Below are 20,369 nucleotides of genomic sequence, written 5' to 3'. Positions count from 1 at the left end.
AGGATTTTTTTGAGAATTTTGGGGGATTTTTTGGGATTTTTGGGGATTTTTTTAGGATTTTTTTGAGAATTTTTGGGATTTTTTTAGGAATTTTTTGAGAGTTTTTGGGATTTTTTCGGGGGATTTTTTCGGAGAATTTTTGGGGTTTTTTTAGGATTTTTTAAGGATTTTTTTTAGGATTTTTTTGGGATTTTTTAGGGGTTTTTTTGAAAATTTTTGGAGATTTTTTTGGATTTTTTTTAGAATTTTTTTGGATTTTTTTAGCATTTTTTGGGGTTTTTTTTTTAGTTTTTGGGTTGGGCTTTAAGAATTTTGGGGGATTTTTGGGGGATTTTAGGATTTTTGAATGGGGATGCTGCGCAGGGCCCGGAAAAACGCGGCCGGAGCGGGATCCAAGTGAGAACCTGGGGAGCTGGGAATGGGATTTGGGATTTTTGGGAAATTTTTTTTAGAATTATTAGGATTTTTTTGAGGATTTTTGGGGGATTTTTTGGGGATTTTTTTGAGAATTTTTGGGATTTTGGGGGATTTTTTTAGAATTTTTTGAGAGTTTTTGGGATTTTTCGGGGGATTTTTTTGAGAATTTTTGGGATTTTTTTTTAGGATTTTTTAAGGGTTTTTTTAGGATTTTTTGGGATGCTTTTTAAGATTTTTTTGAGAATTTTTGCAGATTTTTTGGTGAATTTTTAGGGACTTTTTGGGATTTTTGGGATTTTTTTAGGAATTTTTTAAGAGTTTTGGGGATTTTTTTTTGAGTATTTTTGTGATTTTTTAGGGGTTTTTTTAGGATTTTTTTAAGGATTTTGTTTTAGAATTTTGGGGGGATTTTTTCAGATTTTTTGAGAATTTTTGGAGATTTTGGAGGATTTTTTTAGGATTTTTTTAATGAATTTTTAAGGTTGGGGGGGATTTTTTTAGGGTTTTTTAGAGAATTTTTTTGAGAGTTTTTGGGATTTTTCGGGGGATTTTTCGGAGAATTTTTGGGATTTTTTTAGGATTTTTTTAAAGATTTTTTTTGGTGAATTTTTAGTGATTTTTTGAAGAATTTTTGGGATTTTTTGGGAGGGATTTTTGGGGATTTTTTTAGGCTTTTTTGAGAATTTTTGGGATTTTTGGGGGATTTTAGAATTTTTGGGAATGTTGCGCAGGGCCCGGAAAAACGCGGCGGGAGCGAGATCCAAGTGAGAAAATGGGACACTGGAAATGGGATTTGGGGGATTTTGGGATTTGGGATGTTTTTAGGATTTTTTGGGAGTTGTTTTAGGATTTTTTTAAGATTTTTAGGGTTTTTTGGGAGTTTTTTTAGGATTTTTTTTAGAATTTTTAGGATTTTTGGGAGGATTTTTCGAGACTTTTTGGGACTTTTTTGGTGATTTTTTTTTAGGGTATTTGGGGAATTTTTTGTAGAATTTTTGGGATTTTTTTACGATTTTTTTCTGGGATTTTTTCAGATTTCATAAGGATATTTGAGGGAATTTTTTAGGATTTTTTTGAGAATTTTTGGGGTTTTTTTTTATTTTTGAGGAGATTTTTTTTTGAGAATTTTTAGGATTTTTTGGGGAATTTTTAGGATTTGGGGGATATTTTTTAGGATTTTTTTGAGAATTTTAGGAGTTTTGGGGGGATTTTTTGGGATTTTTTTAAGAATTTTTGGGGGTTTGTTTAGGATTTTTTTGAGAGCTTTGGTTCATACAGGGCTCAGAAAAATGTGACGGGAGCGGGATCAAAGTGAGAACCTGGGACGCTGGAAATGGGATTTGGGGGATTTTTGGGATTGGGGATTTTTTTTAGGATTTTTTTGGGGATTTTTTAGTATTTTTTGGGGGATTTTTTTGGGATTTTTTGGTGAATTTTTAGGATTTTTTGGGGGATTTTTTTGGGATTTTTTGGGGGATTTTTAATGATTTTTTGGTGATTTTTTGGGATTTTTTTTCTGATTTTTTTGAGAATTTTTGGGGGTCTTTTAGGATTCTTTAAGGATTTTTTGAGGATTTTGTGGGATTTTTTTAGGATATTTTTCAGAATTTCTGGGGATTTTTTCATGAATTTTAAGGTTTCTTTGAGAATTTTGGGGGATTTTTTGATGAATTTTTAGTGATTTTTTAAAGAATTTTTGGGATATTTTTGGGGGATTTTTTTGTGATTTTTTAGGATTTTTTTGGTGAATTTCTAGGATTTTTTAGGGGGAATTTTTTGGATTTTTTGTGAATTTTTAGTGATTTTTTAAAGAATTTTTGGGATTTTTTTAGAATTTTTTTGGATTTTTGGGATTTTTTTAAGGGTTTTCTTAGAATTTTTTTTAAGATTTTTTGGGGGGGTTTTAAGGGATTTTTTTTAGGGTTTTAGGATTTTTTTGACAATTTTTAGTATTTTTTTGAGAATTTTGGGGATTTTTTTCAGGGGTTTCTTGAGAATTTTTGGGAGTTGTTTTAGAATTTTTTTAAGGATTTTCGGAGTTTTTTTAGGATTTTTGGGGAATTTTTGAGGATTTTTGGAGGATTTTTTGAGGATTTTTTTGAGATATTTTGGGGGTTTTTTGGGATTTTTTTAGGGTTTTTTTTGGGATTTTTTGGGGCATCTTTTCAGGATTTTTTTGGAATTTTTTTTAGGATTTTTTTTGAGAATTTGGGGGGATTTTTTTACAAATTTTTAATGCTTTTTTTAAGAACTTTTGAGATATTTTGGGGATTTTTTTGAGAATTTTTTTGAGAACTTTGGGGATTTTTGGGGGATTTTTAAGGGATTTTTTTAGGCTTTTGGGGGGATTTTTTCCAGGAATTTTGGAGGCTATTTTAGAGATTTTGGAGAGATTTTTCAGAGATTTTTTGGCATTTTCTGGAGGTTTTTCTGGGATTTTTTTGAGGTTTGGGATGTGGGGAGTTGAACAGGAATGCTGCGCAGGGCCCGGATAAACACGGCAGGAGCGGGATCCAAGTGAGAACCTGGGGCACTGGGGTTGAGGTTTTGGGCTCTTTTGAAGGTTTGGAATTTTTAGAGGATTTTTTGGGATTTTTTTGAGAATTTTTAGAATTTTTTTAGGGTTTTTTTGGTATTTTTTTGAAAATTTTTGAGATTTTTTTTTAGAATTTGTGGATTTTTTTTGCAAATTTTTGTGAGTTTTGGGGATTTTTTTTAGGATTTTTAAAGCGTTTTTGAGAGTTTTAAGGGATTTTTTTATGATTTTTTTTGAGATTTTTTTCGGATTTTGGGTAATTGTGAATTTGTAGCTTTTAAAACAATTTTCGGGATTTTTTGGGGTTTTTTTGGGTATTCTTTGGGAATTTTTTAGGATGTGTTTGAGGGTTTTTGTGATTTTTATGGGGATTTTTTGGGCGTTTTTTTGTAGTTTTTTTTGAGAGTTTTTCTGGGATTTTTGGGGGTGACTTTATGATTTTATAGGGATTATTGTGAGAATTTTTTGGGCGAATTTTTTGCGTTTATTTTAGTATTTTGGGGGGAATTTTAGAGAATTTTTTTGAGAATTTTAGGAATTTTTGGGAGAGATTTTTTTAGGAATTTTTTGAGGTTTTTTGGGAGTTTTTTAAGTTTTTTTTGAGAATTTGGGGATTTTTTATGGATTTTTTGGTGAGTTTTTAATGATTTTTGTTAAGAGTTTTCTGGATTTTTTGGGGGGTTTTTCGGGATTTTTTTAGGACTTTTGGAAATTTTTTGGGGGGTTTATTTTTTAAGGTTTGGTGGACTTTTTGGGCTTTTGGGGGGATTTTTTGGGACTTTTTTAGGATTTTTTTGAGAATTTTGGGGGGATTTTTTGGGACTTTTTTAGGATTTTTTTCGAGAATTTTGAGGGGATTTTTTGGGATTTTTTTAGGATTTTGGGGGGATTTTTATAGGACTTTTTTGAGAATTTTAGCAATTATTGGGGGGAGTTTTTTAGAGATCTTTTTAGGAATTTTTTGGGATTTTGGGGGGGATTTTTTGGGACTTTTTGAGGATTTTGGGGGTATTTTTATAGGATTTTTTTTGAGAGTTTTAGGAATTATTGGGGGGAGTTTTTTAGAAATTTTTTTAGGAATTTTTTGGGATTTTGGGGGGGATTTTTTTTGACTTTTTTAGGATTTTGGGGGGATTTTTATAGCATTTTTTTGAGAATTTAGGAATTATTGGGGGGAGTTCTTTAGAAATTTTTTTAGGAATTTTTTGGGATTTTGGGGGGGATTTTTTGGGACTTTTTTAGGATTTTGGGGGGATTTTTATAGGATTTTTTTGAGAATTGTAGGAATTATTGGGGGGAGTTTTTTAGAGATCTTTTTAGGAATTTTTTGAGATTTTGGGGGGAAATTTTTGGCAATTTTTTGGAGAATATTTAGGATTTTGGGGGGATTTTTTAGACGATTTTTAACCAAAAAAATCAAGAAAAAAGAATCAGAAAAAATCAATTTTTTTTTCTTCCTCCCAGAAACCCCAAGAAATCCTCCAAACCCCCTCTCCCCACCCCGGCGGCCTCGCTGCTGGACTCGGAGGAGGAGGAAGAATCCAAACCGATGTCGTACGACGAGAAACGCCAACTGAGCCTGGACATCAACAAATTACCCGGGGAGAAACTGGGCAGGGTCGTTCACATCATCCAGAGCCGCGAGCCCTCGCTGCGGGACTCCAACCCCGAGGAGATCGAGATCGACTTCGAGACGCTCAAAGCGTCCACGCTGCGCGAGCTGGAGCGCTACGTGCTCAGCTGCCTGAGGAAAAAACCCAGGAAACCCTACAGTGAGAGTAAGGGAAAATATTGTTTAGGGTCTGGGGATTTGGGGGGATTTTTTTGTGAAATTTTTAGGATTTTTTTTGGAGATTTTTTTGGGATTTTTTGGGAATTTTTTAGGAATTTTTTTGCATTTTTTAGGTATTTTTTCGGGTTTTTCTGGGAATTTTTTGAAGATTTTTTTTGTAGATTTTTCACAGGTTTTTATAAAAATTTTGTGGATTTTTGGGGAATTTTCCATTGAATTTTTTGGGATTTTTAGGGAATTTTTAGATATTTTTTCGGATTTTTCTGGGAATTTTTTGAAGGTTTTTTTGTAGAGTTTTCACAGGTTTTTGTGGAAATTCTGTGGATTTTTGGGGAAATTTTCATTGTTTTTTTGGGATTTTTGGGGAATTTTTATAGGTTTTTTTAGTGGTTTTTCAGATTTTTTTGGTTTTTTTGATAATTTTCTGTAGATTTTTTACGTTTTTGTGTAATTTTTGTGAGTTTTTTGTGAATTTTTTTGTTGATTTTTTGGTGATTTTTGAGGGAATTTTTGGAAATTTTTTTGCAGTTTTTTTAGGTTTTTTTTCTTCTTTTGGGATTTTTTAGTAAATTTTGAGGCATTTTTCACAGATTTTTTTGAACATTTTTGTGGATTTTTGGACAGTTTTTCTTGGATTTTTTGGTGATTTTTTGCATTTTTTTTAGGAATTTTTTTGAGATCTTTTCAGATTTTTCTGGTGGTTTTTTTGAAATGTTTTTACTAGATTTTGAGGGATTGTTCACAGATTTTTCTAGAGTTTTTGTGGATTTTTTGGTAATTTTTCGTTGATTTTTGGGGGATTTTTAGGACATTCAGATTTTTCAGGGTTTTTTTAATTTTTTAGGGACTTTTTGTGGCCTTTTTTGGGGATTTTTCGGGGATTTTTGGTGATTGTTGGGTTCAGGGGAATGCTGGGAGCTGGAGCGTTACGTGCTCAGCTGCCTGAGGAAAAAACCCAGGAAACCCTACAGTGAGAGTAAGGGGAAATATTGTTTTAGGGTGTTGGGGGTTTGGGGATTTTTGGGGATTTTTTGGGGATTTTTTGAAGATTTTTTTGAGATTTTTTGGGGATTTTTTAGCAATTTTTGGGAATTTTTTAGGATTTTTTTTGGATTTTTTAGGTATTTTTTCGGATTTTTCTGGGAATTTTTTGAAGGTTTTTTTGTAGATTTTTCACAGGTTTTTATAAAAATTTTGTGGATTTTTGGGGATTTTTCATTGATTTTTTGGGGGGTTTTTTTGTGAATTTTTCGGGATTTTTTAGAGGTTTTTTTTAAGGTTTTTCTGTGAATTTTTTGAGGTTTTTTGGTACATGTTCAGGAGTTTTTCACAGAATTTTCTAGAGTTTTTGTCGATTTTTTGGGAATTCTGCATTGATTTTGTGAGGATTTTTTGGGGATTTTTCTGGAATTTTGGGGATTTTTTTGGAATTTTTTTCAGATTTTTCTGGGATTTTTTTTTGAGGTTTTGGTAGATTTTGAGGGGTTTTTGACAGATTTTTCTAGGATTTTTGGGGATTTTTTGGGGATTTTTTGAGGATTTTTCTGGGATTTTTTTGAAGATTTTTGGTAGATTTGGAGGGATTGTTCACAGATTTTTCTAAAATTTTTGTGGATTTTTTGATAATTTTTCATTGATTTTTGGGGGATTTTTAGGACATTTATTCGAATTTTTAGGGATTTAAAAAAAAATTTTCAGAGATTTGTTGTGGCTTTTTTGCGGCTTTTTCGGGGATTTTTTGGGGATTGTTGGTTCAGGGGAATGCTGAGAGCTGGAGCGTTACGTGCTCAGCTGCCTGAGGAAAAATCCCAGGAAACCCTACAGTGAGAGTAAGGGGAAATTTAGATTTAGGGTGTTGGGGGTTGGGGGATTTTTTGGGATTTTTTTGGGAATTTTTTTGTGAATTTTTAGGAATTTTTTGGGATTTTTTGGAGGTGTTTTGGGGATTTTTTAGGAATTTTTTGGGGACTTTTTAGGAATTTTTTAGGAATTTTTTCAGATTATTGTGGGAATTTTTTGAAGATTTTTTGGGGGTTTTTTAGGATTTTTTTCGGGTTTTTTAGGAGTTTTTTCAGAATTTTCTGGGATTTTTTTGAAAATTTCTTTGTAGATTTTTCACAGGTTTTTATAAAAATTCTGTGGAGTTTTTGGGAATTTTTCATTGAATTTTTTGGGATTTTAGGGAATTTTTAGAGATTTTTTTTAGTGTTTTTTCAGATTTTTTTGGATTTTTTTTTGATAATTTTCTGTAGATTTTTTACTTTTTTGTGTAATTTTTGTGAGTTTTTATGAATTTTTTATTTTTTGGTGATTTTTTAGGGAATTTTTGGAAATTTTTTTGGAATTTGTAGGATTTCTGAGGTTTTTTGGTGGATTTTTCACAGAGTTTTCACAGATTTTTCTAGGATTTTTGTGGATTTTTTGGGAATTTTTTGTTGATTTTTTGGGGATTTTTTAGGGAATTTTTGGAGATTTTTTTTATTTCTTTCAGATTTTTCTGGTGGTTTTTGGAGGTTTTTTGGGTAGATTTTTTGGTGATATTTTAGATTTTTGGGGGATTTTTTTTTCCTTTTTTTTCTGCAGATTTTTCACAATTTTTTTGCAGCTTGTTCAGGTATTTTCAGCGTTTTTCATTAATTTTTTGGGAGTTTTGTGACATATTTTTAGAGTTAATTTTGAGGGTTTTTCACAGGTGTTTGCAGATTTTTTTCTCAAGTTTTCCCTAATTTTTTCCCAATTTTTTCTCAAATTTTGCCCAATTTTTTCCCAGTTCTTCCTCTTTTCCCAGACTCTTTTTCCAGTTTTTTCCTAGTTTTTTCCCAATTTTTTCCTGACTTTTCCCGAGTTTTTTCTCAATTTTCCCTCACTGATTTTTCAATTTTTTCCGAAACTTTCCGTAATTTTTTCCTGATTTTCCCCCAAATTTTCCCTAATTTTTTCCCAAATTTTTCCCCATTTTTTCCTAAATTTTCCTCAATTTTTTCCCAGATTTCTCTGATTTTTTCCCTGTTTTATTTCCTTTTCCCAGCCCTGAAGAAGCCGGTGGGGAAGACGAAAGAGGAGCTGGCCCTGGAGAAAAAACGGGAATTGGAGAAACGGCTCCAGGACGTCAGCGGGCAGCTCAACTCGGCCAAGAAACCCCCAAAAAAGGGTTGGGAATTCTGGGAATTTGGGGGATTTTTTGGGATATTTTTGGGTAACTTTTTGGGTATTTTTGGGGGAATTTTTTGGGATTTTTTGGGATTTTTTGGGTATTTTTTTGGGGAACTTTTGGGATTTTTTGGGAATTTTTTTGGGGTATTTTGGGTGTTTTTTTGAGAATTTTTTTGGGAATTTTTGGGACATTTTTGGAATTTTTGGGAAACTTTTGGGATTGAGAATTTGGGAATTGAGGATTTTTTGGGAATTTTGGATTTTTGGGAATTCAGGATTTTGGGGATGGGTTGGGCAGCTGAACTCGGCCAAGAAACCCCCAAAAAAGGGTTGGGAATTCGGGGAATTTGGGGGATTTTTTGGGAATTTTTGGGAGAATTTTTTGGCTATTTTTTTGGTTGTTTTTTGGGGATTTTTGGGGATTTTTTGGGCATTTTTTGGGAATTTTTTTTCATTTTTTGGGTGTTTTTTTGAGAATTTTTGGGGGGTTTTTTGGGAATTTTTGGGGGATTTTTTTGGGAATTTTTTGGGAATTTTTGGGATTGAAAATTTGAGAATTCAGGGTTTTTTGGGGGGGATTTATGGTTTTTGGGAATAGGGGATGGGACAGGCAGCTGAACTTGGCCAAGAAACCCCCAAAAAAGGGTTGGGAATTTTGGGGATTTTTGGGGATTTTTTTGGGAATTTTTGGGGGATTTTTTAGGGATTTTTTTGGAATTTTTGGGTATTTTTTGGGGATTTTTGGGATATTTTTAGGGATTTTTTTTTTAATTTTTTTGGGATTTTGGGGGGAATTTTTGGGGATTTTTTATAAATTTTTGGGGATTTTTCGGTTATTTTTTGGGGAATTTATTGGGAGTTTTTTGGCAATTTTTTGGAATATTGAGAATTGAGAAATTGAGTTTTTTGGAGACTTATGAGTTTTGGGAATTCAGGATTTTGGGGATGGGTTGGGCAGCTGAACTTGGCCAAGAACCCCCCAAAAAAGGGTTGGGAATTCTGGGAATTTGGGAATTTTTGGGGATTTTTTTGGAATTTTTTGGGTATTTTTTGAGAGTTTCTTGGGATTTTTGCAGATTTTTTGGGGAATTTTTTGATATTTTTGGGGGAATTTTTGGGATTTTTTTGGTATTTTTGGGGAAGTTTTTGGGGTATTTTGGGTGTTTGAGAATTTTTTTGGCAATTTTTGGGTAATTTCTGGCGATTTTTTTTTAATTTTCTGGGGATTTTTTGGGAATTTTCAGGGGCATTTTTGAGAAATATTTGGAAGTTTTTTGGGGGAATTTTTGGGGATTCTTTGGAAATTTTTGGGAGATTTTTGGGGATTTATGGGTTTTGGGAATTCAGGATATTGGGGATGGGTTGGACAGCTGAACTCTACCAAGAAACCCCCAAAAAAGGGTTGGGAATTCTGGGAACATTGGGCATTTTTGGGAAATTCTTGGGAGTTTTGGGGGTATTTTTTGGGAATTTTTTGGAAATTTTGGGGGGAATTTTTGGGATTTTTTTGATATTTTTGGGGAAATTTTGGGGGAGTTTTTGGGTGTTTGAGAGTTTTTTTGGGAAATTTTTGGGATTTTTTGGGATTTTTTTTTGGAAATTTTTGAGTAATTTTTGGGGATTTTTTTTTTAATTTTCTGGGTATTTTTTGGGAATTTTGGGGGAATTTTTGGGAATTGATAGTTTTTGAGAATTTAGGATTTTGGGGAATTGGGGATGGGTTGGGCAGCTGAACTTGGCCAAGAAACCCCCAAAAAAGGGTTGGGAATTTTTGGGAATTTTGGGGAATATTTTTGGGAATTTTGGGAAATTTTGGGGAATTTTTGGGGGTTTTTTTGAGAATTTTTTGAGACCTTTTGGGAATTTTTGGGATTTTTTGGGTATTTTTTAGGAAATATTTTTGGCATTTTGGGGAGTTTTTGGACAATTTCTGGGGGAACTTTTTTTGAATTTTTGGGAACTTTTTGGGAACTTTTTGGGAATTTTGGGGAGTTTTTTGGGAATTTTTGATATTGAGAATTTGGGAATTGAAGATTTTTGGGGATTCGGGATTTTGGGGATTTGGGGATAGGACAGGCAGATGAAGTTGGCCAAGAAACCCCCAAAAAAGGGTTGGGAATTTTGGGCAATTTTTGGGGAATTTTTGGGATTTTTTTGAGATTTTTTGGGGATTTTTTGGGTGTTTTTAAGGGATATTTTTGGGGAATTTTTGGGATTTTGGGGAATTTTTAGAGAGTTTTTGGGGGAATTTTTGGGATTTTTTGGTAATTTTTGGAGAATTTCTGGGGGAGTTTTTTTTGAAATTTCAAGGGATTTTTGGGAACTATTTGGGAACTTTTTGGGGAGTTTTTTCGGAATTTTTGAGATTGAGAATTTGGGAATTGAAGATTTTTGGGAATTCAGGATTTTTGGGAATTCAGGATTTTGGGGAATTGGGGATGGGACAGGCAGCTGAACTCGGCCGAGAAACCCCCAAAAAAGGGTTGGGAATTCTGGGAATTTGGGGGATTTTTTGGGATTTTTGGGAAATTTTTTGGGGATTTTTTTGGGATTGTTTTTAATTTTTGGTGGAATTTTAGGGGATTTTTTTGGTATTTTTGGGGGAATTTTTGGGAATTTTTGGGTATTTTTTTAGTTGTTTTTTGGGAATTTTTGGGGATTTTTTGGGAGTTTTTTTTATTTTTTGCGTGTTTTTTTGAGAATTTTTGGGGGTTTTTTTGGGAATTTTTGGGGGATTTTTTTGGGAATTTTTTGGGGATTTTTTTGGGAATTTTTTGGGAATTTTTGGGATTGAAAATTTGAGAATTCAGGGTTTTTGAGAATTTATGGTTTTTGGGAATTGGGGATGGGACAGACAGCTGAAGTTGGCCAAGAAATCCCCAAAAAAGGGTTGGGAATTCTGGGAACATTGGGCATTTTTGGGAAATTTTTGGGAATTTTAGGGGAATTTTTTGGAAATTTTTGGGGGAATTTTTGGGATTTTTTTTGGTATTTTTGGGGAAATTTTTGGGGATTTTTTGGGATTTTTTTTGGAAATTTTTGAGTAATTTTTGGGGAATTTTTTTTAATTTTCTGGGTATTTTTTGGGAAATTTTGGGGGAATTTTTGAGAAATTTTTGTAAATTTTTGGGAATTCTTTGGAAATTTTTGGGACATTTTTGGGGATTTATGGGTTTTGGGAATTAAGAATTTTGGGGATGGATTAGGGAGCTCAACCAAGAAACCCCTAAAAAGGGTTGGGAATTCTGGGAAATTTGGGGATTTTTTGGGATATTTTTGGGGTATTTTTTAGCGAATTTTTGTAATTTTTGGGTATTTTTGGGGAATTTTTGGGATTTTTTGGGAATTTTTAGGGGGATTTTTTGGGATTTTTTATAAATTTTGGGGGATTTTTCAGTTATTTTTTGGGGAATTTATTGGGAGTTTTTTGGCAATTTTTGGGAATATCGAGAATTTAGAGATTGAGTTTTTTGGAGACTTACAAGTTTTTGGGGATTCAGGATTTTGGGGATGGGTTGGGCAGCTGAACTCGGCCAAGAAACCCCCAAAAAAGGGTTGGGAGTTCTGGGAACATTGGGAATTTTTGGGAAATTTTTGGGTATTTTGGGGGGATTTTTTGGGATTTTTTTGGAAATTTTGGGCAGTCTTTTGGGGATTTTTTGGGAGTTTTTAGGGAATTTTTGGAAATTTTTTGGGAAATTTTGGAATTGAGAATTTGGGAATTAGAGATTTTTGGGAATTTGTGGTTTTTGGGAATTGGGGATGGGACAGGCAGCTGAAGTTGACCAAGAAACCCCCAAAAAATGGTTAAGAATTTCAGGAAAATCTGGGAATTTTGGGGAATTTTTTTGGGAATTTTTTGACTGGTTTTTTGGGAGTTTTTTTATGTTTTTGGGGTATTTTTTGAGGGAATTTTCAGGATTTTTTGGGAATTTTTGGTATTGAGGATTTGGGAATTCAGAATTTTGGGGTATTTATGGGTTTTGGGAATTTCAGGATTTTGGGGATGGGGATGTTGGGATTAAGAATTTTGGGATTGGAATTGAGAATTCCAGAGGCTTGGATTGGGAATTCTCTGATTGGAATTGGGAATTTTGGGATTGAAATTGGGAATTCTGGTTCTAGAATTGGAAATTCTGGATGCTGAAATTGGGAATTCTGGGACTGGAATTGGAAATTTTGGATAGTGGGAGTTGTGGGATTGGGAATTATGAAATTGGGAATTCTGGATATTGGGAATTCTGGAATTGGGAGTTCTGGAATTGGGAGTTCTGGAATTGGGAATTATTAAATTGGGAATTCTGGGAATGAAATTGAGAATTCTGGATGTTGGGAATTCTGGGATTGGGAATTCTGGAATCGGAATTTCTGGATGTTGGGAATTCTGGGATGGGAATTGGAAATTCTAGATGCTGAAATTGGGATTTCTGGGATTGGAATTTGGGATTTTGGGATTGAGATTGGGAATTGTGGATGTTGAAATTGGGAATTCCAGGTCCTGGAATTTTTTGGGATTGGGAATTCTGCGATTGAAATACGGAATTCTGGATGTTGAAATTGGGAATTCTGGGGTTGAAATTGGAAATTTTGGGATTGAAATTAGGAGTTTTGGGATTGAAATTGGGAATTCCAGGTCCTGGAATTTTCTGGGATTAGGAATTCTGGGATCAAAATTCAGAATTCTCGATGTTGAGATTGGGAATTCTGGGACTGAAATTGAGAATTCTGGGATTGAAATTAGGAATTTTGGGATTGAGATTGAGAATTCTGGTATTGAAATCAGGAATTTAGGGATTGAAATTGGGAATTTTGAGATTGAAATTGAGAATTTTGGATGTTGAAATCAGACATCCAAACCCCAAATTCCCTCAGGATTCTTCCATCCTTCAACCCCATTCCCAAAATGCCGAATTTTCCCAAATTTTGGGGTTTTTTTCTTTATTCCCAACAGTCAGTGAGAAACCGGAATCAGTGCAAGGACTGGAATTGGGAATTCTGGGATTGGGAATTGTGGGACTGGAATTGAGAATCCTGGGTGTTGCCAATTCTGGGCGTTGGGAATTCAGGAATTTGGAATTCTGGAAGTTCTAGAATTGGGAATTGTAGATGTTGGGAATTTTGGGATTGGGAATTCTGAATGTTGAAATTGGGGATTGGTAAATTGGGAATTAGTAAATTGGAAATTTTGGGATTGGGAATGCTGGGACTGGAATTGAGAATTCTGGAATTGGGATTTCTGGATGTTGGGAATTTTGAGATTGGGAATTCTGGAATTGGGAATTTTGGGACTGAAATTTGGAATTTTGGATGTTGGGAATTCTGGATATTGGGAATTTTGCAATTGGGACATCTAGGACTGAGATTGGGAATTCTGGGACTGGAATTGGGATTTCTGGATGTTGGGAATTTTGGGATTGGGAATTACAAAATTGAGAATTCTGGATGTTGGGAATTCTGGATGTTAAGATTGGGAATTTTGAGACTGAAATTGAGAATTCCAGGGGTTCAGATTGGGAATTTTGGGATTGGAATTGGGAATTTTGGGATTGAAATTGGGAATTTTGAGATTGAAATTCAAAATTTCGGATGTCGAAATCAGACATCCAAACCCCAAATCCCCTCAGGATTCTTCCTCTTGTATTTCCATCCTCCCAACCCAAATTTTTGGATTTTTTTTCCTTTTATTTTTGCCAACAGCCAGCGAGAAGCCGGAGTCGGCGCAGGCGGCGGCGGCGTCGCGGCTCTCAGCGCCTCCAGCTCCAGCTCGGACTCGAGCAGCTCCAGCTCCTCCTCCTCCTCCTCGGACACCAGCGACTCGGATTCCGGCTAGAATTCCCAGAAAAATAAAAAAACAAAAATTTTCTTGCAGGAAAAAAAAAAAATCCTGCAAGGAAAAAAAAAAAAGTTAAAAAAAAAAAAGTCGGGAATCGCGGAAAAAAAAAAAATAAAAATTTTGGGTGAAAAACGGAGGGGGAATGAGGGGGGAGGAAATAAATGAGGGATTTTGGGGGATTTTTAAGAGGGGATTTTCTGGAGGAAAAAAAAAATTCCTGGAGGTAAAAAATTCCTGGAGGAAGAAAAAAAATTTCAGAGGAAAAAGTGAAAAATTTTTTGGCGCGAAAATGAAAATTTTTGGCGGAGAAACGGAAATTTCGCGGAGGAAACGCCCCAGAAATTGAGAATTCTAAGGAAAAATGGTGGAAAAAAAATGAGGAATTTGTGGAATTAAACCAACCAGTGGTGGAAAAAATATTCCACAGAAAAAGGAAAAACTCCCAGAAAGAAGCACAAAAAAATTGCGGAAAAAAACGCCCAGAAAATTAAAATTCCAGGAAAAAAAGGTGGGAAAAATGTGGAAAAATGAGGAATTTATGGAATTAAAGCCAACCAAAGGTGGAATTCTTGGAGAAAAAGAAATTACATGGAATAACAAGAAATTCCCAGAAAAAAACACCAAAAAATAGCGAAAAAAATGCCCAGAAATTGAAAATTCCAGGAAAAAAAGGTGGAAAAAAAGCTGGAGAAACGAGGAATTTATGGAATTAAAAATAGTCAGTGTGGAATTCTTGGAGGAAAAAAATTCCCATAAAAAAGGAAAAATTCCCAGAAAAAAACTCACAGAAAATCGCAGAAAAATCGCACAGAAATTGAGAATTTCAGCAAAGAAAAGGGAAAAAAGCTGGAAAAAAATAAGGAATTTGTGGAATTCTCAGAAAAAACTCTCTGGAAAATCAGAAAATTCCTGGAGGAAATAATTTCTTGGAAAAATGAGAAAATTTCCTGGAAAAAATGACCAACAAGTTGGAAATTACAGGGAAAAAAAGTAAGAAAATAAATGAGGAATTTTTTGAATTTCTGGAAAAAGAGAATTCCCTGGAAAATCAAAAAAAATCCTGGAAATTGAAAATTCTGGGTGGAAAACGTCAAGAAAAAAAAAACTGGAAAAATGAGGAGTTTGTGAAATTCAGTAGCAGAATCCCCAAGAGAAAAAAAAAGAAAAATCCTGGAAAAAATTAAAAATTTTTGGATAAAAATCCCCAAAAATTGAAAATTCTGAAGGAAAAAATCTTGGAAAAATGAGAAATTTCTGAAAAAAAAATTACAAAATTCCAGGAAAGTTTTTTTGGGATGGGACTTGAGCTGAGCTGAGAATTTTCCCCAAAAAAAAAGAAAAAAAAATGGAATATTTTCCACCTGAGATGCAGAACTGGGAGGAAATTTCTGGAATTTTCCAGGAAAATTTGGAATTTCCCAATTTTCTTTTGCCTCTTTTTCCAGCAATTTTTGGGAATTTTTTTTTGTTATTTTGGGGTTTTTTGGTTGATTTTTTGGGGTTTTTTTCTGGGAAAAAGAGAAAAAAAATTGGGCTTTTTAAGGAAAAAAAATCATTTAAATCCTCAAAAATTTATTTTAAAGATTAAAATTTTAATTTAAAAACAACAGAAAAAATTCCACCATTGAGGGACAAAAAAAATTAAAAATTTGGATTTTCCAATTTTTGAAATTCCCTTTTTATTTTTTTTCCCCAATTAAAAAAAATCCTAACATCCCTCATTTTTTTCCACAGAAAATTTATAATTAATTTATTTGCTGGGAATTACAGGGGGAGGGAAAAAAAAATTTGTAAAAAACACCCAAAAAAATTTAAAAATCCCGGGATAATTTCAATTCCTCCAGGAAAAAAAATTTAAAAATCCCGGGAATTGGGTTGGGAAATTTTTTTTTTATGTTGGATTTTTTTTTTTAGTTTTAATTCTTGTTTTTTTTCTGATTTTTTTTTTTTGTTTTTTGGATTTTTGGGGGGTGGGATTTTCCCAAAAATTTTATTTTTTTTTTGTTTTATTCCCAATTTTTCCTTCTCCTCCTTCCCCATTCCCAAGTAGCCCTTTAGGAATTCGTGGTTTTGGTTTTAAATTTTTTTTTTTTTTTTTGGTTTTTTGTTTTTCCTACAAAATAAAAAAACAAACTGACAAAAAAAATTAAAATAAAAATTTAAAAAGGAGAAAAAAAAAAGAAGAAAAATTTAAAAACCGCAAAAAAAAAAAATCCTTTGGAATTCTTGGAAGCTGTAAATAAAGAAAATATTATTCCAGTTGAAAGGTCGAGGTTTTTTCTGTTGTTGCTGGGAATTTTTGGGATCAAAATCCTGAATTTTGGGAATTTTTGGGATCAAAATCCTGAATTTTGGGGATTTTTTGGGAGGATTTTGGGAATATTTCGGATCAAAATCCTGAATTTTGGGAATATTTTGGATTAAAATATTGAATTTTAGGGATTTTTGGGATCAAAATCCCGAATTTTGGGGAATTCTGGGAATATTTGGGAACAAAATTCTGAATTTGGGGAATATTTGGGATTAAATTCCTGAATTTTGTGATTTTTTGGGAGAATTTTGAAAATATTTGGGATAAAAATCTTGAATTGAGGGAATTTTTGTGATCAAAATCCCGAATTTTGAGGAATTTTGGTAATATTTGGGCTCAAAATTCTGAATTTTGGGAATATTTTGGATTAAAATATTGAATTTTAGGGATTTTTGGGATCTAAATCCCGAATTTCAGGGAGTTTTGGGAATATTTGGGATCAAAAATCTGAATTTTGGGAATATTTGGGATTAAATTCCTGACTTTTGGGAAGGTTTGGGCTCAAAATTCTGGATTTGGGGAATATTTTGGATTAAAATCCTGAATTTTCGGTATTTTTGGGATCAAAATCCCGAATTTTGGGAGTTTTTGGGAGAATTTTGGGAATATTTGGGCTCAAAATCCTGAATTTTGGGAATTTTTTGGATGCAATTCTGGAATTTTGGGAGAAATTTGGGAATATTTGAGCTCCAATTCCCGAATTTTGAGAATTTTTCAGTCTTTAGTTCTGGAGTTTTGGGAATATTTGGGGTCTAAATCTCAAATTTTGCGAATATTTGGGTTTGAATTTCGGAATTTTGGGAATATTTAGGCTCCAGATCTCAAATTTTGGGAATATTTGAGTTTCAATTTCGGAATTTTGGCAATATTTCGGGTCAAATTCCTGAATTTCGGAAATATTTGGACTCCAATTCCCAAATTTTGGGAATATTTGGACTCCAGTTCTCAGATTTTTGGGAATATTTGGGTTTCAATTCCCAAATTTCGGGAATATTCAGGTTCCAAACCCCAAATTTTTGGGGAATTTTCCGATTCCAAATCCCAAACAAGAAATTCCCGCACCCCAACAAACGCCGATCAAAAATCAGCCAATCAGAGCGGCCACCGAGCAGCTCCGACCAATCAGATCGCGAGGCGCTGATGACTCAGCTGTTGCTGGGCAGATCAGCAGCGCCCACTGGGACCCCATCGGGAATCAGAGCGGGGAATTTGGGGAGGGGGCGGTGGGATAAGGGAGGGGAGAGAGAGTGGGGAGGAGGAGGAGGAGGAGGAGGAAGAAGAAGAAGAAAAAAAAGAAGAGGAAGAAGACGAGGAAAGAGAGAGGAGGAGGAGGAGGGAGGAAGAAGAAGAAGAAGAGGAAAAAGAAGAGGAAGAAGAAGACGAGGGAGGAGGAGGAAGATGAGAAGGAGGAAGAGGAGGAGGAGAGAGGAAGAAGAAGACGAGGATGGAGAGAGGAAGAAGAGGAGGAAGAGGAGGGAGAGGGAAGAAGGAGGAGAGGGATGGAGGAAGGCTGGGAGGGAGGAGGAGGAGGGAGGAAGAAGAAAAAGAAGAGGAAGAAGAAGAAGAAGAAAAGATGAGGAAGAAGGGGAGGAAGAGGAGGAGGAGGAGAAGGAGGAGGAAGGAGGAAGAAGAAGAAAAAAAGAAGAAGTAAACGAGGAAGGAGAGAGGAGGAGGAGGAGGATGGAGGAAGGCTGGGAGGGAGGAGGAGGAAGGTGAGAAGGAGGAGGAGGAGAGAGGAAGAAGAAGAGGAAGAAGATGATGAAGAGGGAGAAGGGAGGAAGAGGAGGATGGAGGAAGGCTGGGAGGGAGGAGAAGGAAGGTGAGAAGGAGGAAGAGGAGGGAGATAGAGGAGGAGGAGGGAGAGGAAGGGCTGGAAAATGAGGAGGAGGAGGAGCGGGAGGAGGAGGAGGAGGAGGAGAGGGATGGAGGAAGGCAGGGAGGGACCCTAAAGACGAATTATAATTTTTTATTTTAATTTTTTTGGTAAGTGTTAGGATAAAAATGATCGAGAGACAGAATTCTGTGTTTGGATTTAGTTTTTTATTAATTCATATTTATAGCACTGTGAGTGCTGCAGTATTTTTTAGCTAACAAAGTAAAAATTTTGGGATTTCTACTGAAAATCCAAAAAAAATTCCGAAATTTCTGCTCAAAATCCCACAAAAATTCGGAATTTCTGCTCAAAATCCCAGAAAATCGGAGATTTCTACTCAAAATATTTGAAAAACTTGGGGATTTCTGCGTAAAATTCCAGAAAATAGGGAATTTCTACTAAAAATCGCTGGGTAAAAGGGGTTTGGGGACCCAGAGAATCCAAAAACCCCGGAAATTTTGGGATTTAGACCCTCCCAGACCCCCAAAATCCCGGAAATTTTGGATTTTGGGAGGACCCAGCCCCCAAATTCGTGACCGAAGAGGAACTTTGGGTTTGCCCAGCCCCAAAAATCCTGGGAAAAGGGGATGTGAGAGCCGCCAGTTCCCCAAATTTTGGGTCCAGGGGGGGTTGAGCAATGCCCAGACCCCAAAATCCTGAAAATTTCGGGATTTAGGAACTCCCAGCTCCCAAAAAATCTGGAAAAAAAGGGATTTAGGCACCTCCAAAACCCAAAAATCCTGTAAAAATTGGTATTTGGGAACACCCAGCCCCCCAAATCGTGGAAAAACAGGAAATGGGAACATGGAGCTCCTCAAATTTTAGGTACAGGGGGGTTTGGACACACCCAGATCCAAAAAATCCAGGAAAAATTGGATTTGGGAAGTTTTGGACGCCAAAATCATGGGGAAAAAATGGATTTGGGAACGCCCAGTTCCCGAAATTTTTATGTACAGGGGGGTTTGGACACGCCCAGATCCCCAAAATCCTTGGAACAGGGGGGTTTGGGAAATCCCAGAGACACAAAAACCTGGAAAAAAGGGATTTGGAAACTCCCAGATCCCCAAAATCCCGGAAAATGAGAGATTTGGGAATCCTCATTTCCCCAAATTTTGTGTACAGGGGGGTTTGGACACGCCCAGATCCCTAAAATCAAAGAAAAATCGGATTTTGTGCACCCACGGTCAATAAAAATAATGGAAAAAAAGAGATTTAGAAACTCTCAAATCCCCAAAAACCCGGAAAAGGAGGGATTTAGGAATTCCGAGTTCCCAAAATTTTTGGTACAGGGGGGTTTGGCCACGGCAGCCCCCAAAAATCCCTGGTACAGGGGGGTTTGGGAAATCCCAGACCCACAAAATTTTGAGAAATGAGGAATTTGGCCACACCCAACCCCCAAAATTTCGGAAAACGGAAAAACCCCAAACCCCCCCACCCCAAAAAAAGGGGCAACGCCCTTCACAAAACCCCATAAACCCCCCCCCAAAAATAAAAATACGGAGTGCAACACCCTCAACTCCCTAGACCCCCAAATTCCCAAAATTCCAGGGACCCTCAAATCCCAACCCCGCGGTTCCAGGACCCCCAGACCCCACCTCGGCCCCCCCAAATCCCGGGCAGGCTCAGGGCCAGCAGCAGCAGCCGCGGGAGGCTCCGCGCTCCGTCCATGGCTCCTCGGGCTCCGGGAAACTGGGAAGGGTCGGTGCTGCTGCCCCAAAAGCGGCTCCGAACTGGGGGGACTGGGAGTGGGGACCCCAAAAACCACAAAAACCCCAAAAACCGCACAGCCAATGGAAGCGCGGACTTTCTGTTACATCATCGGTTGCCGGGTAGAGCCCTTAAAAACTGAGCTCGCTAAGAAATTCCAGCCAATCAGATCGCGCGATGTTGGTGACTCATTGGGTGCCAGGTAGAGCCTCTGGAAAATGGGTCTCTAACTGAACCGACCAATCAGAGAGCGCAAAAAAACCTTCAGCCAATCACGGCGAGCCCTGCAACAGAGCCAGCCAATCAAAGCGCAGCCAAAAACCACGCCCGACCAATCAGAGCGCGCGTCGCTAATGAGGAGTCGCGCATCCGCACGGACGCTCCCAGTGCAGCGGCTGCTTTGGGGCTGGCGGCACCTGCCCGGCGCTGGCCATGGGGCGAGTGGCGGCCGCTGGGACCGTACTGGTGGCACTGGTGGTGCTGGGAGCCCCCCCTGGGGCGGGCGCGGAGCTCTCGGGTGAGCGGGGGGGGGCGGGAGGCGGTGGGAGAGGGGGGAGAAGGGGGAAAAGGGGGCGGGGGGAGCCCGAAACTGAGCAGGAGGGGGCTGTGCTGATGGGGAAAGGGTGGGAAAGGGTAAAAAATGAGAATGGCACCCCAAAACTGTTTTGGGGAGACGCCAGAGTTGGGAGAGGAGAGAGGATGTGAAAGGGGAAATGGCGGAAGGGTGGAGAAGAGGAAGTGGGAGCG

General features: G+C 36.4%; 1 protein-coding gene across 1 annotated transcript in view; it reads left to right on the top strand.

The window, feature by feature from the left end:
* LOC117009845 (bromodomain-containing protein 2-like) overlaps positions 1 to 13,802 on the top strand; it is a 44,906-nt gene extending 31,104 nt beyond the window's left edge. Inside the window, 4 exon segments of the mRNA XM_033084220.2 lie at positions 4,418 to 4,731; positions 7,774 to 7,896; positions 13,596 to 13,639; positions 13,642 to 13,802. Of these exon segments, the coding sequence (XP_032940111.1) occupies positions 4,418 to 4,731; positions 7,774 to 7,896; positions 13,596 to 13,639; positions 13,642 to 13,728 (568 nt within the window). The 3' untranslated portion in view covers positions 13,729 to 13,802.
* The last annotated feature ends 6,567 nt before the right edge of the window (positions 13,803 to 20,369 follow it).

The sequence above is a fragment of the Catharus ustulatus genome, chromosome 36, assembly GCF_009819885.2.
Source record: "Catharus ustulatus isolate bCatUst1 chromosome 36, bCatUst1.pri.v2, whole genome shotgun sequence".
Taxonomy (NCBI): Eukaryota; Metazoa; Chordata; class Aves; order Passeriformes; family Turdidae; genus Catharus; species Catharus ustulatus.
This window is presented reverse-complemented; position numbering and strand designations above follow the sequence as displayed.